General features: G+C 41.3%; 1 protein-coding gene across 8 annotated transcripts in view; it reads left to right on the forward strand.

Annotated features, from left to right (window-relative positions):
* Positions 1-22,015, forward strand: part of FNDC3B (fibronectin type III domain containing 3B) — a 340,205-nt gene that overhangs the window by 281,163 nt on the left and 37,027 nt on the right. For 5 of the 8 annotated variants that reach the window (XM_059687039.1, XM_059687042.1, XM_059687045.1 and 2 more), the window contains 9 exons: positions 171-257; positions 1,416-1,554; positions 3,406-3,477; positions 5,490-5,608; positions 8,660-8,765; positions 9,668-9,840; positions 11,466-11,579; positions 11,909-12,058; positions 14,320-14,600. In XM_059687039.1, coding sequence (XP_059543022.1) covers positions 171-257; positions 1,416-1,554; positions 3,406-3,477; positions 5,490-5,608; positions 8,660-8,765; positions 9,668-9,840; positions 11,466-11,579; positions 11,909-12,058; positions 14,320-14,600 — 1,241 coding nt within the window. The remainder of the gene's footprint in view (positions 1-170; positions 258-1,415; positions 1,555-3,405; positions 3,478-5,489; positions 5,609-8,659; positions 8,766-9,667; positions 9,841-11,465; positions 11,580-11,908; positions 12,059-14,319; positions 14,601-22,015) is intronic. The other 3 variants (XM_059687040.1, XM_059687047.1, XM_059687044.1) reach the window with 3 other exon arrangements.

Raw genomic sequence — 22,015 nt, forward strand, 5'->3', positions numbered from 1 at the left:
CTAGAATGCTAGCCACAGCACCAAGGGCTCCTAACCCTTGTTTGCAAGTAGCCGCCCGACCTCTGGCCTGCCGGTGATGCGGAGAGAGGCCATATAAAAATCCTACATACACAGGTATTTAGTGCCCAGGTTTTGTGGTACTGATGTTTTTTCTGGCTTTGCCTTTTCAGGATAACCTTTTCCACCCAAAATACACTGGAGAGGATTTAACCTGTACTGTGAAAAATCTCAAAAGAAGCACACAGTATAAATTCAGGGTGAGTCAGTCATTTTGGTACCTGAACTGCTTTAAAAAAGAAGCTGTTTTCTGTTTCACCCATTTATGTTTCAGATTGACTCTATAGGTTAAAAAAATGTTTTAAGTTCGAAGCATATACATTTTTGAAGTAACATTTATAAGATGCACACCATACTTTCATTTTACAATCTACTTTTGAGAGGGAAACAGTAACGTGCTGCAATAAGTTGTATCATGGCATGGCCAGATGGCCTCGCCCAGGAGGACCCAAATTCAGCGCACCTGTCTCTCACCCGCACGGCACACCCTGCTCTTTGCTGTTTCTCCTTTTCATCGGATTTCTCTTTTATTCTTCACTTCCCTTCGCTCTTGTGCCCATTATGTTTCCTCAGCCGTTTCTATTTTTCTTTACCCACTCCCTCCCCACTTAGGCGTTTGCTTTGGTTATTAACAACCAGCATTAATGTCACTGTAGGACTTGGTGTCTTAGCCACAAACGCTGCTTTGCCATCCGTGAGAGAGGAAACCTGGCGCTTCAGCACCGCTTGTTGACCCTGCTCGCAGCCCTGTTTTCTGATAGGACAGTGCGTTTTGGAGAGAGGAGGTTCCCCCACCCTTCCTCTAACTGGGGGTCTTATGGTGTTGCCTGGCATATAGTAGTCACTCAGTAAGCAGCTGTCAGAGTAGCAAGTGAAGGTTGTGACTCAATTTGAGGAAAAGGATAGTTTTTGATATTTTAAGGACCCTTGCTTTTGGTATTTGATGCTGGCTGTGAGAACATGGCTGCACTGCTAGCATTTCTCCACAAGGTGGCATTGCCCTACTCTTAGACAAGTGAGGTTATTTTTGTCTGCTTGCTGCCCCTCCATGTTCTCCTTCCACTAAACAATGCGAATAAGGTGGTGATATACTGGCTTTGTTTTGTGTCTTCTTGAAAGGGTAAAAATGTCCTTAGCTAAAACCCACCTTATTTTATTTTAAATTGTTAATAGTCAACTATACAGAAAATAAGAACTTCGTAGAGAAACACAAGTCAGTAGTTTGCGATTGAGAAAGAAAATGTGTGTGTGTGGGGGGGGGGGGGGGGAGGGTTACTATGAATGCCTTGATCTTGTCATGTCATTGCTTTAATAGCTGATGTCTAAAGCATGTTAATGTTATCTCGGTTGTGGTACAGCTAACTGCTTCTAACATGGAAGGGAAAAGTTGTCCAAGTGAAGTGTTGGTGTGCACGACAAGTCCCGACAGGCCTGGGCCGCCCACGCGACCCCTCATTAAAGGACCGGTGACGTCACATGGCTTCAGTGTCAAGTGGGGTATGTTTTGCTGCTGTTGCTTATTTTTGGACAGATTTTTTTAAAATGTATTAATTTCAGTAGTGACAAACCAAAATAAAAAATAAAAGGGCAGTATTACTTGCAGGAGTTTTACACATTTGGAATAAGCATACGAGAAATATCCAGAGAACTCCACAAATTGGTAAATGGACAATTTAACAGCATCTCACTTTCTGATTTTCCTGTATTACATGGTTTTCCTTCTATATCTTTAATGTATTATTGATTTGAATGTAGTAATCTCTGAATATGTATTTCATTCTTCAATAGCTGCCCTTAAGAAAGTCATAGTTAATGTAAAAAAATTATTTATAAAGTTAATATTGAAGATAAACTTCAAAATTTAGGTATGTCATCATGAGTAAATTTTGATATACAAAATGTTCAAGTTAAAATGAATTAGGAAAACTTTAGGGGTTTGTTTTGTGTGTGTGTGTTTTTTTGGTCATTTGTATGTAATCAGAGGACTTGAACTTCAGGAATTTTTCTTATTGAAGTTCATTATACAGTGTGTGGGGACATCAGGTAGAAGGAGATTGTGGCTCATCACCTCTGTTTTTATTATGTCAGTGAAATGAGTGCCATTAGAATGTTGATAAGCATTTGCAATTATATGTAAAACATTTATGATATATATAAATATCATTAATGTCATATAATAATATTTGCTACCTAAATGGCAAAAAAAAACAAAAAACAAAAAACAGTAGAAATTTAAGATTTTACCTCGCAGCCAAGTAATGTAAAGGGAATTTAAAACCTTATTAAATAATTATTGGAGACCAGCCACTGAGACGTATAACTGTTTCAAGTTACCTAATAATTTTGAGAAAGAATTATTAGGGTATGTATTTCCCTGGAAGATGGATATGATTAAGAGAAACTATAAAAATCTAGATGTGCTTTTTGCCATACTGTAAAGCTTTTTTCTCTGAAAATCCTAGAAAGTTCTGTTCACACCAAGTATTTACTTTTATTGGCCATATGCTATAATATTTAACTTTATAATTATTGTTTTAAATATCTATTACTGAAGTCTGTATTCATTAATGGAAATAGCAGGTGAAGAGAGGGAAGTAAAGTTCCTAAATCTATATGTGAGTAATCTGAGGGCACATCTAAAATACAGATAGTAGAGGTAAATTCTGCGTAGTCTTACAAAATTACAATGCAAGAAATGTTTCTGCTCAGGAAAGAAAACTCTTGCAGGCAGTCGGGAGTGGACTAAATACTCAAAGTGCCACAGGCCTCTGGGAGTGAGCCAGGGCCTCCTCCTCAGACCACCTCTTTAGTGCACGTTCTCATTGATCCACGACTGTGGTTTCACGTCAGTTTCAGTTGGGATATAAAGTTTGCTCAGTAGCACACTGTGGTGGAACAGATAGATTTATTATATTCTGACATTTTATTTATTTTGTCAACGAATTTTGCACTTCTCTTTCCTTCATCCTCCATCTCTCAGAAGAATCTGGTCAGTGATAATATCAGTGAAATAAAAAATATATATAAATATTTCATCTTATATAGAAATCACTAGATATTAAAAAGCAGGTTTCAGAATTCTCAAAGTAAATGTGTTAACATAACTCTTAGAAAAATCAGTTCGTATTTTGAATTTTGCTCACGTTTCACTAAATGAATGCTCATTGCCATTTCTAGCTCTATAGAACTTTGAATAATCTGATAGTATTTAAGGTTCCTTGGTGTTTATGTTCTTTTGTTTTTTAAGACGGGGGTTGCATGAAATAATATTAACTGTGCCCCTTGTTTAAATGCAGAATTGAGGTAGTGTAATACATGATTTTACATGTATGTTTGTTTACTTTCCAGATCCTCCAAAGGACAATGGTGGTTCAGAAATACTCAAGTACTTGCTGGAGATTACTGATGGCAATTCTGAAGGTCAAGTTTTGGGAAATGGTTTCATTCAAATCCAATAGCAACCCTATTTTCTAATATGAGAAACATCTATATATAGTAATTAATTCTAATGATAGAGCTATTATAATAAAGAAACCTTAATCACATATTGACAGTTTTTCTCCTTTAAACACGGCATTTTTGTCATGCTTTAAAATTCTTATTTCTTTAAGCCAGAGGTCCTAACTAAGAGACTAATTCAATGTAATTTTTCTTCCCCTTTCTGGGCACACTTTCTCTGGAAATTCTTATAAACAGAGAGTCAGAAGCAATCAGCAGGAAGGGTAAGGTGGAGATAGCCAATGAGTATGGCAGTCTACAAATTCCCATGTACAATGATGACAGACAAGATTAGTATTACTGTGGGCTGGTGACAAGTGTCACACTTTTGTAGCAAGCGTAGAAAATGTTCTTTTCATCTTTGATTTCTGAGTCAGATTATTTATACATTACTTGTCATGTGGATTAAGCTGGGGCAATGTTGGATATTGAGTTCCTTGAATAATGTAACATTTTTTGTAATTTTTAAAAATTCTTAGCTCTTTCTAATAAAATTCATTAGACTTTAATAGAAAAAAAGTATAGTCACCCGAACTAAAAATGATTTCTCTCACCATTCTAATAATCCCTGTGCTCATTATCTTAATAAAAAGCGATCCATACATATGGCAAAAAATAAAAGAGTTAACAGTAACTTTTACAAACAGAAACATCCAGGTGTGTGGCTTGCCCTGTATTCTGCACCACAGTAACCACCTGGAGTACGTGGTTTTCACATGAACCAGGTCCTATTTTAAGCTAAAAAACCCTGAGAACGCTTTGGGATGGGCACAGCTGTTGTTAACATAAGCTCACGTGCTTTACATTAGAAACCCTCTAGACGAGGCCCCTGTGTGTATGCAGTGGCTCATGGTGAAAACCTGAGTACATTTTGCATTTTCTTGGCTCTCTCCACCACTGATGACAAATCAAAAATAGATGCCAGTCTCTCCTTAAAGCCTTCAACTTTGCTGGTGCATACAGTGGTGATGAATGAGTCTTTGTAGTGGTCTTTGTTCCCTTTTACCTTTTTGGTACAGGTTTTATAATCAGCAATGTCAGGGTAATTAATATTCTCCCTTCTCCTGGGGCCCTAGTACATGTAACTTAATTGTAAATCTAACTGGATCAGCAACTGTGGGACTTTGTGGAAGTTACATTTGTAAAATATTACAGAACAGGGTAAAACATTTTCCAAACAACTTCATGGAGCAAAACAGTCAACTGGAAACGTAGCATTAGAGAGAGCAGAACAGAGGGTAAACCATCCCAACAGTCCAACTTGGGGAGGCCGGCAGTCGGTGGAAGCACCCAGACTCCTCCCGTGGCCCTGCTCGCTCTCTAATCCCAAGAAGTGGTCAGGTAACTGCCTCGCATACTGAGTGTTTCCTCTGTAGTTTGTTACAGTCTCGGGCGTTTTTGTCTTCTAAGTGGAGCTCCATGAAGATAGCAGGCCTTTACCCAGAGGACTCAGTGTGCAGCGGGAGGATTTCCCTCCTGCAGCCTCCAGGCAGATAAGAGCAGGAGGCCTCACAGGCCAACCAGAACCTCAAGGCTGAGCAGCCTTCCCCTGCCCAGCGGCCCCGAGGTCTCACACCAGAACCATCCCACAGCTTCCCTGCCACTGTTCTGCTCCTTCACCGCTGCCCCCCCCAACCCCAGAGCCAACCTCAGATGTTGTGTGGTTTCCAGCATCTAACCGCTCAGTCAGAAAATGTAATAATGTGATATTAAGTAGTCTAGCCAGCAGTACTAAGTATTAAAAATGACTCCATGATACTTTAATATTTAACTTTATAAAGGAAATGGAAAGCGAGCCCTTTAGCTAATAAAAAAGAGAATAGGAGACACTAGTGTTTATGGAAACCACTTAAAGTATTTTTTTTCAGTTAGTGGTTGTTACTACTTACCTTTTTACCAAAGACATAAACTCACACACAAGTCTTGTTCTGCAGCAGGTCAGTGGGAAGTGGCATACAGTGGATCGGCTACAGAATACACGTTCAGCCACTTGAAACCAGGCACTTTGTACAAACTCCGAGCATGCTGCATCAGCACCGGTGGACACAGCCAGGTTGGTTTTGTTATGGTATACACTTAAGTCAGCATGTTTGGTCAGCCTCAGACAACCTGTCAATAACATCAGAATAAAATTGCTATTGAAAAATGTATCTTGCCCTGGCTGGTTCAGCTCAGTGGATAGAGTGTCAGCCTGCGGACTGAAGGGTCCCGGGTTCGATTCCGGTCAAGGGCATGTACCTTGGTTGCGGGCACATCCCAAGTGGGCGTTGTGCAGGAGGCAGCTGATCGATGTTTCTAACTCTCTATCCCTCTCCTTTCCTCTCTGTAAAAAAATCAATAAAATACATTTAAAAAACAAACAAACAAACAAAAAAACACACTAAAATTTAAATAAAAAAGAAAAATGTATCTTGGTAGTGTCGCCTGCTACGGCATCCTAGGAGAAAATGCAAAATTAGGGTTTTTTGAATTGTGTTGAAAAGATAGGCCCATCAATGTCATGAATCCTCAGAGAAATGCAAGTTAAAACCACAGTGAGCTATCACCTCACACCTGTCAGAATGACTGTCATCAATACATCAACAAACAACAAGTGCTGGCAAGGATTTGGAGAAAAGGGAACACTAGTATACCACAGGTGAGAATGCAGACTGGTGCAGCCACTGTGGAAGGCAGTATGGAGTTACCTCAAAAATTAAAAATGGAACTGCCTTATGACCCAATGATTCCACTTCTGGGAATGTATTCAAAGAAACCCAAAACATTGATTTGAAAGAATATATGCACCCCTATGTTCATTGCAGTGTTATTTATAATAGCCAAGATTGGGAAGCAGCCAAGTGCCCATCAGTAGATGAGTGGTTAAGAAAGCTATGGTACGTTTACACAATAGAATACCACTTGGTCATAAAAAGGAAGTCTTTGCGACAGCATGGAGGGACCTGGGGAACATTACGCTAAGTGAAATAAGCCAGTCTGAGAAAAACAAGTGCAATATGACTTCACTTACATGTGGAATCTAATGAACAAAATAAACTAACATAAAATAGAAACAGACTCATTAATACAGAGAACAGACTGACAACTGTCAGAGGGGAGGGGATTGCAGGGCTGGGTGGAAAAGGTGAAAGGATTAAGCAAAAAACAAACAAAAACTCATGGACACAGACAACAGTATGGTGATTACCAGAGGGAAAGAGGGATGGGGGAGGTAGAAGAGGGGAAAGGAGAGAAAAAAGTGATGGAAGGAGACTTGACTTGGGGTGGTAAACATACAATACAATATACCAATGATGTGTTATAGAATTGCACACCTGAAACCTATATAAGTTTATTAATTAATGTCACCCCAATAAATTCAATTTTATAAAGAAAAGAATAAAAGATAGGCCCAGATAATTCTCAACTGAATTGTGATATTTTCAGGTACATTTGTCAGTTATTTCTTACAAGTGCCATCACATGTGGCAGTTGAAAGCTGAGTGTTTTAGCTAAATAAGGGAAACCTCAGTTATTGCAATGATAGGAAAAGGTAGAATTTAGAGTAAAAAGAAAGATGTCCTGCATAGTTCCCTGGCAATTTTGTGAGAATGAGGCACACCTTCTTCAAGGAACTTCGCTGCCATCTGCTGGAGAGTTACTGTAAAAACCATGTGCACCTGTGATAACTAAGCTGAAGGCACCTCCTGCAGTTGTGCACCACCCAACTTGCACATCTGTAGGCGGCAGCTGATTTCTTGTTTTCTATTTATATGACTTTGCACCAGCCAGTTCATGTGTTGAGAGCCTTGGTTTCAACCCCAGTGTTCTCAGAGGCTCAAAATAACCTAAAGATACACAAGAAGTGCTCTGGAAGTAAGATAATTGTTGTCTAAATGGCTTTAACTCATATTCAGAAAGTGAGGGACAAGATGGTAATGACATTTTCATTGTAGAGATATTTAATATTATAGTTTAAAACCATTAATATTGAGAGAGAGACATTGAGAGATGGTGGCTTGTAGTCCTGTGCTGGGTTGACTTTTCAAGAGAACACTTGTCATTTGTGTGCTTAATTTTGCCCATCAATCCATCTCCAGTATTGTCTTGTGTTATTTTTCTCTCCCTAAAGAGCAGTAGTGTAATGTTTACACTGCCCAGATGGGCAGACTCCTTGGGAAAAGGAGTCCAGTTAGACCATGCTTATACAGCGCTCTCTGCAGTGTCTCCCAGGGTGGGGTAGGTCCACACCATAGCCAGAGTATCAGCAGGCACCCCCTGTGTGGGGGGCGCTGCATGCGGCTCACGAGGCAGAGGTACCTCTCCACACCACTTCTCAGGAAGGAGTTTGGTCGAGCAGCATAGCTCTGCCTTGCTCTCTCCTGTCTGGGAAAGGGGTTCAGCTTCCACACCACCAGCCTTCGCAACCAGTTCCTGTAGAGACGCGGCCTACTTATTTTAGCATGAATAGGACCTGCTGGCCATTGTCACCCTCAGCTGATTAATAATGAGTCTATTTGCTTTTCTGCTCTGGATGTGGATGGTTGGCCATTTATGGCACCATTTAAAATTTTCATCCAGCTGTTGTTTTGTGTCCTCTTCTGTCCTCATGAAGGGTCTCTCTAATTTTGGTTTAAAGGAAAATAGCTGTGTGCTTAGGATATAAAACATTCCTGTCTGCAAATCTGGCTTCACAAATATTCATTTTTTAAAAATATATTTTTATTGATTTCAAAGAGGAAGGAAGATGGAGAAAGAATCATTGATTGGCTGCCTCCTGCATGCCCCCTACTGGGGATTGAGCCTGCAATCCGGTCATCCGGTCATGTGCCCTTGAGTGGGATCGAACCCAGGACCTTTCAGTCCGCAGGCCAACGCTCTATCCACTGAGCCAAACTGGCTAGGGCTAGAAATAATCATTTTTTACCAGTGCCATATACAGTATATGTCTACACTGTAAACACACACACACACACACGATCTCATTGCATAGAAAAGCATGTGTACATATGCAATGTGTAACCTCCTTTGGTAGCGTGTACAGGTATGGGGTGGAATTTGCCTGGAATGTGGGGGTGTAATGAATTCACTGTGACTAAGAGTGTTCTCTGCTGTTTCTCTGCAGTGTTCTGAAAGCCTCCCTGTTCGCACACTAAGCATCGCACCAGGTCAGTGCCGACCACCGAGGGTTCTGGGTAGACCAAAGCACAAAGAAGTCCACTTGGAGTGGGGTGAGTGAACGATGCTCCACGGTGGCATGGACAGTTTGGACAGTTGGAGATGCTTTGTCATTAAGCTGGAAGTCTTTCTTCTGAAAGCCGTGCATTTTTTTCTGTTGAAAATGTTGTATTTCTTCCTGATGTATGTTGGCTTGGGTTTGTGCTCTCCCGCTCACTGTTGCTCCTCCTCCTGATCCTGATGGCACCACACACGCTGTCCATCCTCTACCTTCGGAGGGCACTTTTCTAGATTCTAGAAAACATTTCAGAACAGCCAGGCTTCCTCTGGAACTTTTCAACTTCATTCATAAAAGAAAAGTTGTGCTCAATTTAGAGGTTAAACCGAGAAATGAGGTAACAGCTAAGTTCTCCTCATCTTTGCTGCTTTGTCCTGTGTGGGTCCTGTTTGGATTTGAGCCATATTAGCCTTTCTGTATCAGCAGTTTATAGCACATAAAATTGCCAGTGTTAACTTGCAGAACCTTATCAGACTACTTTTTCCTACCACTTATGTCTAAAATATAATAAAATAGCATGGCAACTTTGGGCCAGCTATCTTGACTTAATGTGACCTTTGGTTTGAAGTTAAAAGAGAAGATTTTCTTCTCTGTGTCTTCCCTTCTTAGAATGTAAAGAAATTTGCCTAATGGTTCTGTTTTTAAGTTATTGTATTAAGGTAATTAAGTATACTTAAATGTACTTGCTTTGGAAAGTATCGATAACATCATTCAGAAACTTGTTCTTTTTGTTTCTCTTTTCTTTGGGGAGGAGGGCTTTTCGGTAGGAGAGATACTGTGGGGGGTGGGGGGGGAGAGCCACTACATGCTGTTTTGCAAACCTTGTGGAAAATCAGATGTGATCGTCGTCAGCTGGAAGCACAGAAATGATATGATGCGAACCGCCTTCACTCCTAGATGTTCCTGCCTCTGAAAGTGGCTGTGAGGTCTCCGAGTACAGTGTGGAGATGACGGAGCCCGAGGACGTGGCGTCGGAGGTGTACCACGGGCCAGAGCTCGAGTGCACCGTGGGCAACCTGCTTCCCGGGACCATGTATCGTTTCAGAGTGAGGGCTCTGAACGACGGAGGGGTGAGTAGAAGGTTCTAATACGTGGGTTTCTCCCCTCCTGAAATTCCTCAGCAGCATGTAGCCAACCTTGACCACCGTTAAAGACGTTCATATAATTGTTTCTTCTGACTTGATATATTGTGATTTCATACTCCCAGCATTGGAAATGTTCCTTCTATGTCCTCTCATCATTCTGTTAAGGTAGAGTTTAAGATTAATAGGAACATCACCCTTTAGATGCGCTTGTTAGTTGTAAAAATAATTTCCTATTTGCTCATTGACTCTGTTAATCAGTTATGAGAAATTAGAAGTGCTATATAAGATGCCCTCCCCATGTTGTCTAGATTACCCAGCAAGGTCTCACGTCAGTTTTACACTGAAGCGGGGGGAGAGGCTAGGGAAGCCAGCGCAGTGCTGTTTTGTTCAAGTGCCTTCCGCTTCTCCTTTTGGTGTTGTTGGATGGGCTGTCAGATTGAAAGTATATGCCTACCTTATATCCACAGAGGTGTTTGTTCCTTTTTTTAAAAAATGCAGAGTGATATGGATTTTGAAGAGGTGACCCAGAGACGGTAGGGCTTTTGGGTGTGTCAAAGATGGACAGAAACATAGAGGGCAGGAGGATATCGGTAGAGCAGACTGCCAGTAACATCCCCCAAAAGTGCTGGTGATTTGTACAGATGAGCTCCATGCCAGTTAATACATGTCATTAATTGATGGCAAATTTTAAAATAAGAAAGCCCAGCTAACAGCAACACGAAGTCCACAGTGAGTTTTTCTAGCTCTCGGTAGTGCTGTTCAAACTGGTTAGAAGTGAAGCATGTTTTAGCCATTTCATGTTCGCCACACTGACTAAAGCATTTGGTCTGAAGTTGGATCTCAGACTTTTCACAGGAGCTGGAGTTCTGCTAATTCCCCATTAGGAAAGCATTGCAGACACAACACAACTATTTAAATTAACACACACACACACACACACACACACACACACACACAAACAAACGTGAAACGGAACAATAAAAATGTATTGATGAGAGGATACAAGAGCCTGAGCACCCAAACTTGTATACGTAAAAAGGGGGAACGTGAGGATCACAGATGGTGCAAAAACATTATTGTACTTTTGTTTCTGCCCTTTTTCCCATCAACTTTTTGGGGGATCACTGCCATAGCAAAGATAAATGTGCAACTGTACTGATTGGAGTTTTACTTGCTCTCGCCTTTAATTAGTGTAAGGTATGAAATCTGCCTTCAGCCATGGTTTACTCCTGTTGTTGGAAGTTAACCATGTGTTTGATTTCAATCATCTACTGAGGTCTGTTTCAGAGAAAATCTCTCCCATGTTTCTGATGTCACAGGAAGGGGGGAGGGGAAAATGTTTGGTAACCAACTTTCTAATCCCCTTGAATAAAAAGAATATATGTATGTAATAGACATCTACCACTCAGGGAATATATGTAGGGAAAAACGTATACATATATTCAGTTGAAAGTGGAAAACCTCCTTAGGAAATTTTTTAACCGGATGTATTGACGAAGGTGTTAGCATAACCCTTATTTGGTTACAAGCTTGTACATGCACACCTAGGTATGAACATACATGTGTGTGCACGCACATACATACAAGCATGTGGTGTCCTTCTCTTTCAGTATGGCCCCTATTCTGACGTCTCAGAGATCACCACTGCTGCAGGGCCCCCCGGACAGTGCAGGGCACCGTGCATTTCCTTTACACCTGATGGGTGTGTCCTCGTGAGCTGGGAGGTAAGTCAGACCCGTGCTCTGCATTATTTTCCATTTCTTTGACTTTATCTGCCCCTAATACACATTAGGAGGAACCTCTTCAAAGCCCAAATTCACTCTAGGTGATCTGTACACATTAGTCTTCCTTGGCAATTGCTTATATCATTCAGAGTTGTGGAAATGCTACCACTGGTCAGAATTGAGGGGGAGTTGAAAATCTTTTTTGTGCCTTTCTTCTGTACGTATTTGAAATATCCTGGGGTATGTCACTCTGTCCGTTTGGTTGCTTGAACACAATATAGAATTTTTTTCTCAATGAAATTAAATTCCCTGCATGTCCTGCTTTCCAGAGTCCTGAAAGCTCTGGTGCTGACATCTCAGAGTACAGGTTGGAATGGGGAGAGGATGAAGAGTCCTTGGAGCTCGTTTATCATGGGACAGACCCCGGCTTTGCAATAAGGGACCTGCTGCCTGCTGCACAGTATTGCTGCAGACTACAGGTGGGTCGACGCTGCTCAGACGTACCTATAGACACTGGTGTTCCATGGAAGGCTCTTTGGAAAACTTACTCAGAGGCTTCTGAGGGAGGCTACCAGGAGGGATAAGTGAAAATGAATGTTACAGTTACTTTCTGGTATTTGAGGAGGTTCTGAAATGTAAGAACAAAACCAGATTCTTCTCTGCTTCTCACCACCCTTGCGTCTTGCTTGTTTATCGATTCCCTGAATAGATGACTGAGTCCAAGACAGAGGTGTCACAGCTCCTTACGAAAGATTCCTTCTGTCTGAATTTCTCTGAGATGCACATTTCAGTGGAAAGCACTGAGAAATGGTAAAAGATGGGAATTTTATGTCAGCTGTTAAATGGAGCCAAAAACAAACATTAAAGTAGTTTGGACTAGCCTTCATTACATACAGGACGCACCTCCCCCTTCTCAGTGACCAGGAACAAGGCTGGTTATCTATCTGTACACGTCCACTTGGGGGTCCACATAGAATAAACAAGAACAATTGGCTCCTAGCCTAACCCCTAGGAGTAACAATAGTCATGGGTTTATTTTTACTTTATTGACTTGGATAAGTGTTTTGTTTTGTTTTCTGTTTGTATTGTCCTGAGAAAACAGGGAGTTTTTTGCCCGTTTGTTCAGTAACATTTCTTGAGCACTACTTGTGCCAAAATCAAAGGATGGTCAGGATGATCAAAAGGAGAGATACAAAGATGAGTCAGATGTGGTTCTTGACCTTGAAGAATTCTATCTTCACACACATTTAGATTTAACTGGATAAAGAAGCAAAGATGCCAGATTTAGGTTTCCACCCTATTTAAGGCATAGATCAAGTTACTTAGTGCAGACCCATCAACATCAGTGTGTCTGGTCTCTTTGGAGAAAACATCCCCTTCACACGTTAATTTTCCATATCAATTGAGGCTTTTCTGTTAAATTCTGAATCCTATTTTTATCAGAAACATTTCAGAATAAACTCTTATATTGTACACTTTCCTTCTCGTGTGCAGCAACTGGGACATAATTAACCCTCTGTCAATGAGTCAAGGTCACAGCACATTATCTGATCTTTATAATAGAGATGCTGAGTCATTGGGGAAAGGTTAGGTAAGGCCACACTCCTGTTTTTGGAGCCAGGCAGGATATAAATGAAGAACTCTCTGTCACCATAGGAAAGAACTCCACTATGCTTTTCGAGTTTTGGTCTCCCTTTAAAATGCTCTTCTATTTCCTTTTCTCCTTTTAGGGTATATGTTCTTACTTAGCATTGACTTCCCCACACTGCATTTTAAAAGATACATTGGGTAGGGGTCTGAGCGGAAGAAAGGTGTCCAGGGGTGACTTGGGATATGATTGGACGGCTGAAGGGTGGGGACAGCTGCGGTGGACAGAGATGAGGAGCTTTGAGGCTGAGATGCTTGGCATTGGAGTGGAGACACCCGAAAGGTAGTTGGATACATTAGGCTGGCATTTAAGGCAGAGGTCCACACTACCCAAGTAAATTTGGAAGTAGTACATCAATGCCATTTATCCCCTGACACAGTAGCTCTCCAAGAGTTTGAGCAGAGATAGAAAAGAAGAGGTGTCCAAGGCTTGAACCCTGGTGCCCTCCAGTGTTGAGAGATCTGGGTGGTGCGTAGCAACCACATAGATGGCTGAGAAGCAGCAGTAGGTAAGCAAAAAACAAGTATGGGTTCTGGAGACCAAGTGAATAAGTATTTGAAAGAGCGGTGAGTGAGGAAGGGGTCAACTATTGCTCTCAGGTAAAGTCAGAAAGGGCTGAGAATTGACTTCAGATATGAGTTTATCATTCACATGGGAAAACATAAGAGACCTTTAGACCTTTTGTAAAATTCCTGTTGTTCTTCCAGGGCAGCACTGGGGTTGAAAGTCAGATGACTGAATTCCAGTCCCAGCTTTGCCTTAAATCTAGGAAAGGCACTTGCGATGCACTGTGTACCTCAGATGGTTATTGTGAAGGTCATATAAGACAGTATAGAACCTGCAGTGGGCCATGCAAGTAGAAAGGATTATTTTAAAATTATTATTCTTGAAAGGTGATGATGGCAATGTTACTACCTTTGCTTAACAGAAAAGATGTGATTGGCTTTGTTTGGAAAGTGAACATTTTCTAGAATTTATTTCTACCTACATTTCTGGAAGTAAATCATATATTACTTATTTAGCAGCACCTAGCATGGACGCCTTCAAGTGTACAATGGGGTAACATGGGCTTCTCTTGCTGTTGTCTTTTAGGCCGTCAATCAAGCTGGAGCAGGGCCGTACAGCGAGCTTGTCCTTTGCCAGACACCAGCATCTGCCCCGGACCCTGTCTCCACTCTCTGTGTCCTGGAGGAGGAGCCCCCCGGTGCCCACCCCGATTCACCTTCTGTGTGCCTTGTACTGAACTGGGAAGAGCCGTGCAATAATGGGTCTGACATCCTCGCTTACAATATTGATCTGGGAGACACTAGCATCACTGTGGGCAATACCACCACCCACGTTCTAAGAGATCTTCTTCCAGAAACAACGTACCGGTGAGTGCAGGGAGGGAGAAATAGGACTGTGTGGACCCATCAGAACTGGGGCTCCACACCCTTCAGGTTCCAAAGGCCGAATGAGTGAATGCTAGTCATTCTTAATTAAAATATATGAGTACTAAATGCAAATATAGCTTTGAAACTTGTATTGCTTTATACTTTGAGTCAGTTACAAATTTACCCAGTTTCACCCATCACTTTAGATCAGTCGCTCCCTCTTGGTCTCTTGATGGCCACTTTTCTTTGAATTTTTACTGACTCATATCCATCTGTGGACACCCTCTGTCCTCACCGTGTACTTGCCCACCTCTGAAGCAGGGCTCCGCTCATCTTTGATTCCTCCCCAAAAGCAGACACAGTGTTACAAAGAATATGTGCTGTGGCTTCCACTCAGGATTTCCCAAGGGGCAGAGAAAGATATTATATCACACAGCACAAGTAAAACCCAACGAATAGCTGGGTGCTTTCCTTCCCCCAGTCTTCCAATCCGGAGCCAGCCATCTGCCTTCCTCTCCTCACACACCTTCTTCCGTAACATGGCCTCGTAAAATTTCAAATCATTTAGCCCTGTCTCCACGTTGCCATAACTCACTCAACACAAGTTTCGCATTAGAGGATTCAGGGACCATCTGTGGTTGTACATGTGTGCTACCAGGGCATCCCTCTGTCAGAAGAAATGGTTTCTCAGGGAGGTGGAGGAGAGCAGGATTCAGGCTGTGTCCTTAGGCCAGTTACAGAGCCTCCCTGGGTCTCAGTTTCTACTTCCATGAAGCAGGAGAACAAAATTGCTAACCTCATAAGCATGTTGTAAGGAGTAAATAAATTAATATTGACTACTTACACACAGCCCAGCGGTATATGGCAAGTGCACAATAAACATGCATTGTAATTTTCGTCATCATCAAGATCACCATAAAACAAGACTGATTCTTCTTGGGGTGGGGAATGGCAATGAATGGCAGGTAAATAAACTTGCTGCTAGAAAAGGACTTATCATTTCACTTATCTTTTTTGGCAGTGTTTTCTAGTTCAATTGTCTGGTACACTACCTTTTCTCTTTCTAAAAGCTGAATAAAGAATCAGCAAATCAGTTGTAAGGGACAAAAGTTCCATCCTGCGATATCATATTATCTCTACTCTTATTTTTCTCTCTTACCAATTTTTTTGTGACTAATTCATATAAATATATTATTTTGCTTTTTAAAACAATGGCAGGGTGTTTGGGGGGGGGAGGTTCCCTACTCTTTTATTCTTTTAAGAAGTCTTTTTTGAGCACAGCACTCAACACTATGAGTCTGTCTATAAAACAGTGATAAACAATATTCTTGACCGCAGAGCACTCAGAGTTGGGGACACTTAAACAGCAACCTAAGACGGTAGGGTATTGTCACATCACAGGCTGCAGATAACACTGTGACACCGTCCTGTTGACATTTCAGAGAGCAAGTCCCAGGTGCAGAATGGTCAAGATGGTTCGCAGTGGGATTTGAAATAGGAACAGAGTAAAGGGGGATATGACTTACATAGGTGAAGAGGCAGCCAAAGGCACTCCTTCAGTGTAGCCTTTTAAGTCAGTCTCAGAAAAGAAGTCTTCACTCTTGCATGCTAATCAAATATAAGTGCTGCTGTGTGCAGAGCAGTCTAGTCAGGTGCTGAGGAAATGATTAAACCCAGACCTTGACATCAGGGAATTTCCCCGATGATGGTGCTGACCCTGAGGTGTATTTCTGGGGGGAAATGACCACATCACTGTCATCCTCCAGCTGTTTTTAAGAGACCAGATGCTTGACCTTGATCCCCCAGGCTAGGAAGAAGCCACACTGGTGGAGGGACTCACTGGAAGGTTCTGTGATCAGTCTGCTTCACAGCCATGTCTACCCTGGAATGAACACAAATCCCCAGGCCAGGGCTCTGAGCATTCGGACCAGAAATCATGAAAGGGCTCTTAGGGCGAGTGCTAGCCTAGGAATTCCACCTCTTCCTTGACATTGCACCTGCTGTAAAGGTGGCATACGTGGTTATAAACTTTAAGGCTTATGGAAGGATGATATTGGAGGAATGTTGACTTTATTAGTCAACATACAGTCAAATGACTTCTAGAAAGACATCTGTAATTCAAATGAAAGAACTGAAGCAGGGAATCATTGCTTCACGATGAAATGCTAATTATGGTGGAAATTATAAAAAATCCTCCACGTGTTAAAAAATTTCTCGGGATAATTCTGTTACGGAGAAGATGAAATGGTAGAGTCGTGTAGGGACTATAGGAGAATGAACTTAATTTAGATAATACCTCCAGGCTCTATTTTCAGAGTATTTAGGGGATGGAGCTAAATAATTTAATTCAGTATTAATATGCAAGGCATATTGAGCTGAATTGGGAAGTCACATTGGGAGGATGTCACCTTTCAACCTTAGGAATAGCTTGAAAGATACCATTTTAGACAAATTGCATGATATTGAATAGCTTTAGGAAAGGCAGGTCTTTGGCTTTAGTCAAATTGTTTGATTTTTTCCCCTCTACCCCAGCCCTAAGAAAAAGATTTAGCCTTAGTCTTCACTGGTCAATCAGTAAATAAATTTAATATTTCATACTTAAAATACTAAAATTAATACTCAAATTCAAGATAATCTTTATACAACTTTATACTAGTTTCTATAGTACATAAATGGGTACTCTATAGTAGGACTCCAGTCAATTATGCTCTTGTTCTTTTGTTTCAAAAGCACAATTGCAACAATTATAGTGAAATACAAAATGAGTATTTCAAGGAACAAAGTCCAATCAACTTTTGCCTCACCTTTTTCTAAACCATAAATTTGTTAAAATATAAATGAACAGATCATGATGTTCTAGATAAAAATGTGGAATGAAGCATCATAAGCAGGCCATGGGGCTTTGGTAAAGGACTTATTTCTTTGGTTTGATGATTTTTTTTTCAGTAGTTACAGATTGTTCTCATACTGATTTTTTTTTTCTTTCTCCATCTTGCATATTGTGGGAACAGGAACATGCACCTCTCTAGCAAACCTACTGATGCAAAAAAGGATATTTTAATGGATCCATTGCTTCTCCATTGGTTCTTGCAAAAATACCCATTGGCTTACTAACACGCTGTTTGGAATTACTATGCTATTTTTAAAGACGTGACTTTAGGCTTAGAACTGAGTTTGAAATTGAAGTTGTTTTGGTTTGAGGGGGAAAAAAACCGTTTTGAAACAGAGATGTAGCTTTCCTTTGCATGCCACAGCCATAGTCTTTGCCAGCTGATTGAGACAAGATCACATGGTGTCACCCATTCCCAGTGCCCTGGCTCCAGTGTTCCCAGTCTGGGCAGTGGTTCCAGCTTCTAATCACCAGTCAGTCCATGCCACTTGTGAATTGCTCTATTTTGTTAAAGTCTCTCTCCATCTGAAATCTGCACAATTGATCTTGGGACTTCCTCTAGAGCAGTGATTCTTAAACTGTGGCTCCTAAACCCACAATACCAGCATCACCTAGAAACTTAATGAAATGCAAATGATCAGGCCCTACTCTAGACCTACTGAATCAGGTGTGGTCAGACACTCTGCTTTAAATAGCCCTGCAGGAGATGTTAGTGCATGTTAAACTTTGAGAACCTCTGCCCTAGCAGTGGTCGGCAAACAGCGGCTCGCAAGCCACATGCAGCTCTTTAGCCCCTTGAGTGTGGCTCTTCCACAAAATACCACGTGTGTGCGCACGTACAGTGCGATTGAAACTTCGTGGCCCATGTGCAGAAGTTGGTATTTTGTAGAAGAGCCACACTCAAGGGGCCAAAGAGCAGCATGTGGCTCAGGAGCCGCAGTTTGCCAACTACTGCCCTAGAGCATTGATTCTTGAATGTTAATTATATAAGAATCACCTGTAGTACTTTCGCAAACTATAAAGTGTGAGCCCCACTCCTGTACACTGTGCTTTAGTGGTCCCAGCGCACCTAGTCATCATTATCTTACAGCATCAGCTGTCTTCTACTTCACCATCCTCACTTCATTCACTTCCGTCTAGACTGGTGTGGGTTTTCTGTAACCTCCATCCTCTTCATTGGGCAAGTCTCGTTTCTTGATAGTCTCTTTAGTGTGCTCAGACCTCCAGGAATGGGCCTGGCTGGCTGGCTCAGAGGAGAGCAAGACTGTCACCTTACTTGTTTTCCAAATGGAACAGTTAGTAAGGTTGCCTAACGTTACTTTTTTTGGCAACCTCATTATATGTCTGACTCATACTGAGCTGGCAAACAAGGAAAGGTAGAGTTGTTTGTTATGCTCATTTATGCTCTTTTTGCTAGGGAAAATGGGGATGAAAGTCACACTTATTGAGTCTTTATGTCAAGCACTACATTAGCCTATCAAGAAGTGAATCACAAGTCATTTCATCCAAACAAGACAAGATGGGCTTTATTAGGAGACACATTCTGAATAGTTCAGATGTAGCACCCTGGAGTCGGACAGACAGCCTTGACTTCAGTCCTGGGTCTCTCACTATTGTCTCTGTGACCTCTGTCAAGTCATTACTAAACTCTGTGCCTCAGTTTTCTGCTCTGTAAAACAGGATGCAAACTTTACCTATCTAATAGGGTGTGGTGTGCTTTAGATAAGATTTCAGGCATTTCCTATGGGACTTGACACATGGTAAGTAAGCACCCATTAAATTATGTCACTGATGCTTGGAAGGGAAGACGGGAGCTGGAAAGTGGGCTGTGACCAGGTTACAGGTAGAAATGTCTGAAATCTGGCATTTTCCTTTAAGCAATGGGAGATATTTAAGGTCCCCATGCCCCCTCAAGGTAGGGCACGAAACAAAAGCAAGTCAAAGTGCCTGGAGACAGAAAGGTGGCCCTGCATCCATGGAGCTGTCAGGAGAAGCAGCAGCTGGGGTTACCCTTCCAGGAAGCCTTCTCTGTATACCTGTACTGTAAACACACCTTCCCCCAAGAGATTTTTTTATGTCAATGCTACTATTTTATTTTTTCAGAAGTTACCTAATGATATTTTTCTCTCCTTTAATTAGATGATCGGATGTTAGATTAGGTGTGAAGATGGGGGTGGGGAGGAGGAGTTGTAAAAAGCTCTAGTTTCGCTTCTTAGATCTCTCCTACCCCAATTCTTCATGGGAGAAGGGGGGCTGTCCTCCCTGCCCCCATCTCTATACTCCAGACATCCTGAGTACCAGGATGGCTGATGGTGGCTGAGAAGTCATCTTCCCCAAGTGGAAGGTTTGTTCTGAAAGTCATTCTTCTTTTAATACAGGTGGTGACAGAAATGTGTGTGTGTGTGTGTGTGTGTGTGTGTAAAGTGCATAATGGAAGGCTATGACCGGAAGCAGTTACACAGTAGATATTTTAATAGATTTTTTATAAAAAATATTCTTTTTTTAAGATTTTTAAATTGATTTTTAGAGAAGGAGAGAGAAACATTGATGTGAGAGCAAAACATTGATCAGCTGCCTCCTGCACACCCCCCACAAGGGATTGAGCCCACAACCCAGGTATGTGCCCTGACTGGGAATCAAACTGGCAACTTATTGGTGCACTGGATGACGCCCAACCAGCTGAGCCACACCGGCCAGGATAACAGTGTTCTTAATTTGATTTATTTAATCAGTATTATCAGTGTATTGATGGATATTGCAGGCTCCTGGCATTTGAACAGATTTTTCACATCAGTCTAGCCAAGATAGAGTTTCTCAGCATTACATCACCTTCCTAAATTGGAAAGCAAAATTCCATTTCTCTTATACTTAATTTGTGGAGCTTAAGATTTCAAAAACTGATATGCAGTACATGTTTTAAATAAAAAATAAAAAAAGCCCCGTGGAGCCTATCTGAGTTTCAGAATTAACGTGTTACTTCAGCTAAGAGAAAACGTCTCAAATTTGGGTTTGGATAGACTTTAATAATATTTGAAGTCAGTTTTGAATTCTTGGGCTTGTTCCTCAGGTATTTGTTTTCTTGTTAGTCCCAAGTGAGCTCTCACTGGAATTAGGAGATTATTTTTACTTACTGCATTTTTTCCCCCAAAAAACAAAATGAATAGTCACCTTAGTCTTTGTTCTGTTCTCTCAGCCTTCTGGGCTCAGTTTCATGTGTTCACCAGCATGTAAGAAGACCTGGCCTCATTTCACTGTATTGGTTCTTCGGTTCCTCTTCAGTTTGGGGTGTGAGTTTATCATTAGACCTAATTAACGTTTAGTGCATCAGCTACATGGAAAACTGTTTCCCATGCATTTTTACTGAAACAAAATGTGTTTTTGTAAAAATGGAGGAAAGTTGAAGTGTTTTAAAATCTTGGTAGTTGATTTCAAGGCAAAAAGTTATTTAAATAATGTGAAAATACATTTGTCGGCTGTTTTGTCTGTTTCATTGGCAAAAGGCAGTTATTGTTGAACTGAAGGTGTGGGTGGAATCAAAATTGTCTTGATTGGATTAGAAGCCTTGTGTGGCCCAGGTTTTTAGGCAAGTATGGCATGCGAGAATGCACAAAGACTTGGAGGCTAAGAAAACCTGGTTCTCACCCAGATCGGGCCTATATCCACTGTGTAGATCAGGGCAAATGACTGAACTTAGCCATTGCAGTTCATTCACTGGTAAAATAGACAAGTAGTTCCTTCCTACCTCATGGGGGTGGGCAGAAATTAGAGAAATGTTGTACATATCAAATCTAGAGTTCAGCCCTAGTGTCCACGGGGTCGTTCGGTTGAGTCATTTAACCTCTCTGAGTTAAACTGCAGTCATCTCATCTCTGAAGGAAAGAGAAAAGAGCTGGTTCCTACTCCACAGCACAGCTCCTTGGGCAGAGCGAGTGTTCAGTGTTGTTTGTTGCGATGGTCCTCGGTGGTCATTGTTAACATTTTCATCTGTTCCCAAGTTCTTTGTCTCACCCCCACCTTCTGAGGGTGATTTAAAAAGCCAGTCCTTAGCTGGGTCCTTGGCCATAATTTAGAGGAAGGAAGAACATAAATGGTATCAGCAAATTATTCAAGTTATACTGTGAGGCAGAGTAATAATGCAACTAAAATGAATACACGAGCTTGTATGCCCAATGCAGTACCACTCCGCACGGGTGCTCAACACGTTTTCTTCACTTTTAGAGAGGAATAGTGGTTTCAAAAGAAGTCATAAGAATAATAACTCTTAACTCCATAAATTAGCCCTTTAAAGTTCACCCAAGTGCTTTTAAATTCTTTTCTGGTTGTGTGGTGTAATAAAAAGTATTTAAAAAAATATAAAGTGCTCTCCACATCCCTTATCTTAAGCAGCCCTGTTAATACTGTAAATGCAGCAAAGATATTCCTAACCCCATTTTATACTTAAGAAAACTGTGACTTAAAGGTGTTAGATAATTTCCCCAAGGTCACCAAAGTGAGGAGCAGGATTCCCACTGCTAGAGAGACCTAA

Source organism: Myotis daubentonii, chromosome 3 (genome assembly GCF_963259705.1).
Source record: "Myotis daubentonii chromosome 3, mMyoDau2.1, whole genome shotgun sequence".
Taxonomy (NCBI): Eukaryota; Metazoa; Chordata; class Mammalia; order Chiroptera; family Vespertilionidae; genus Myotis; species Myotis daubentonii.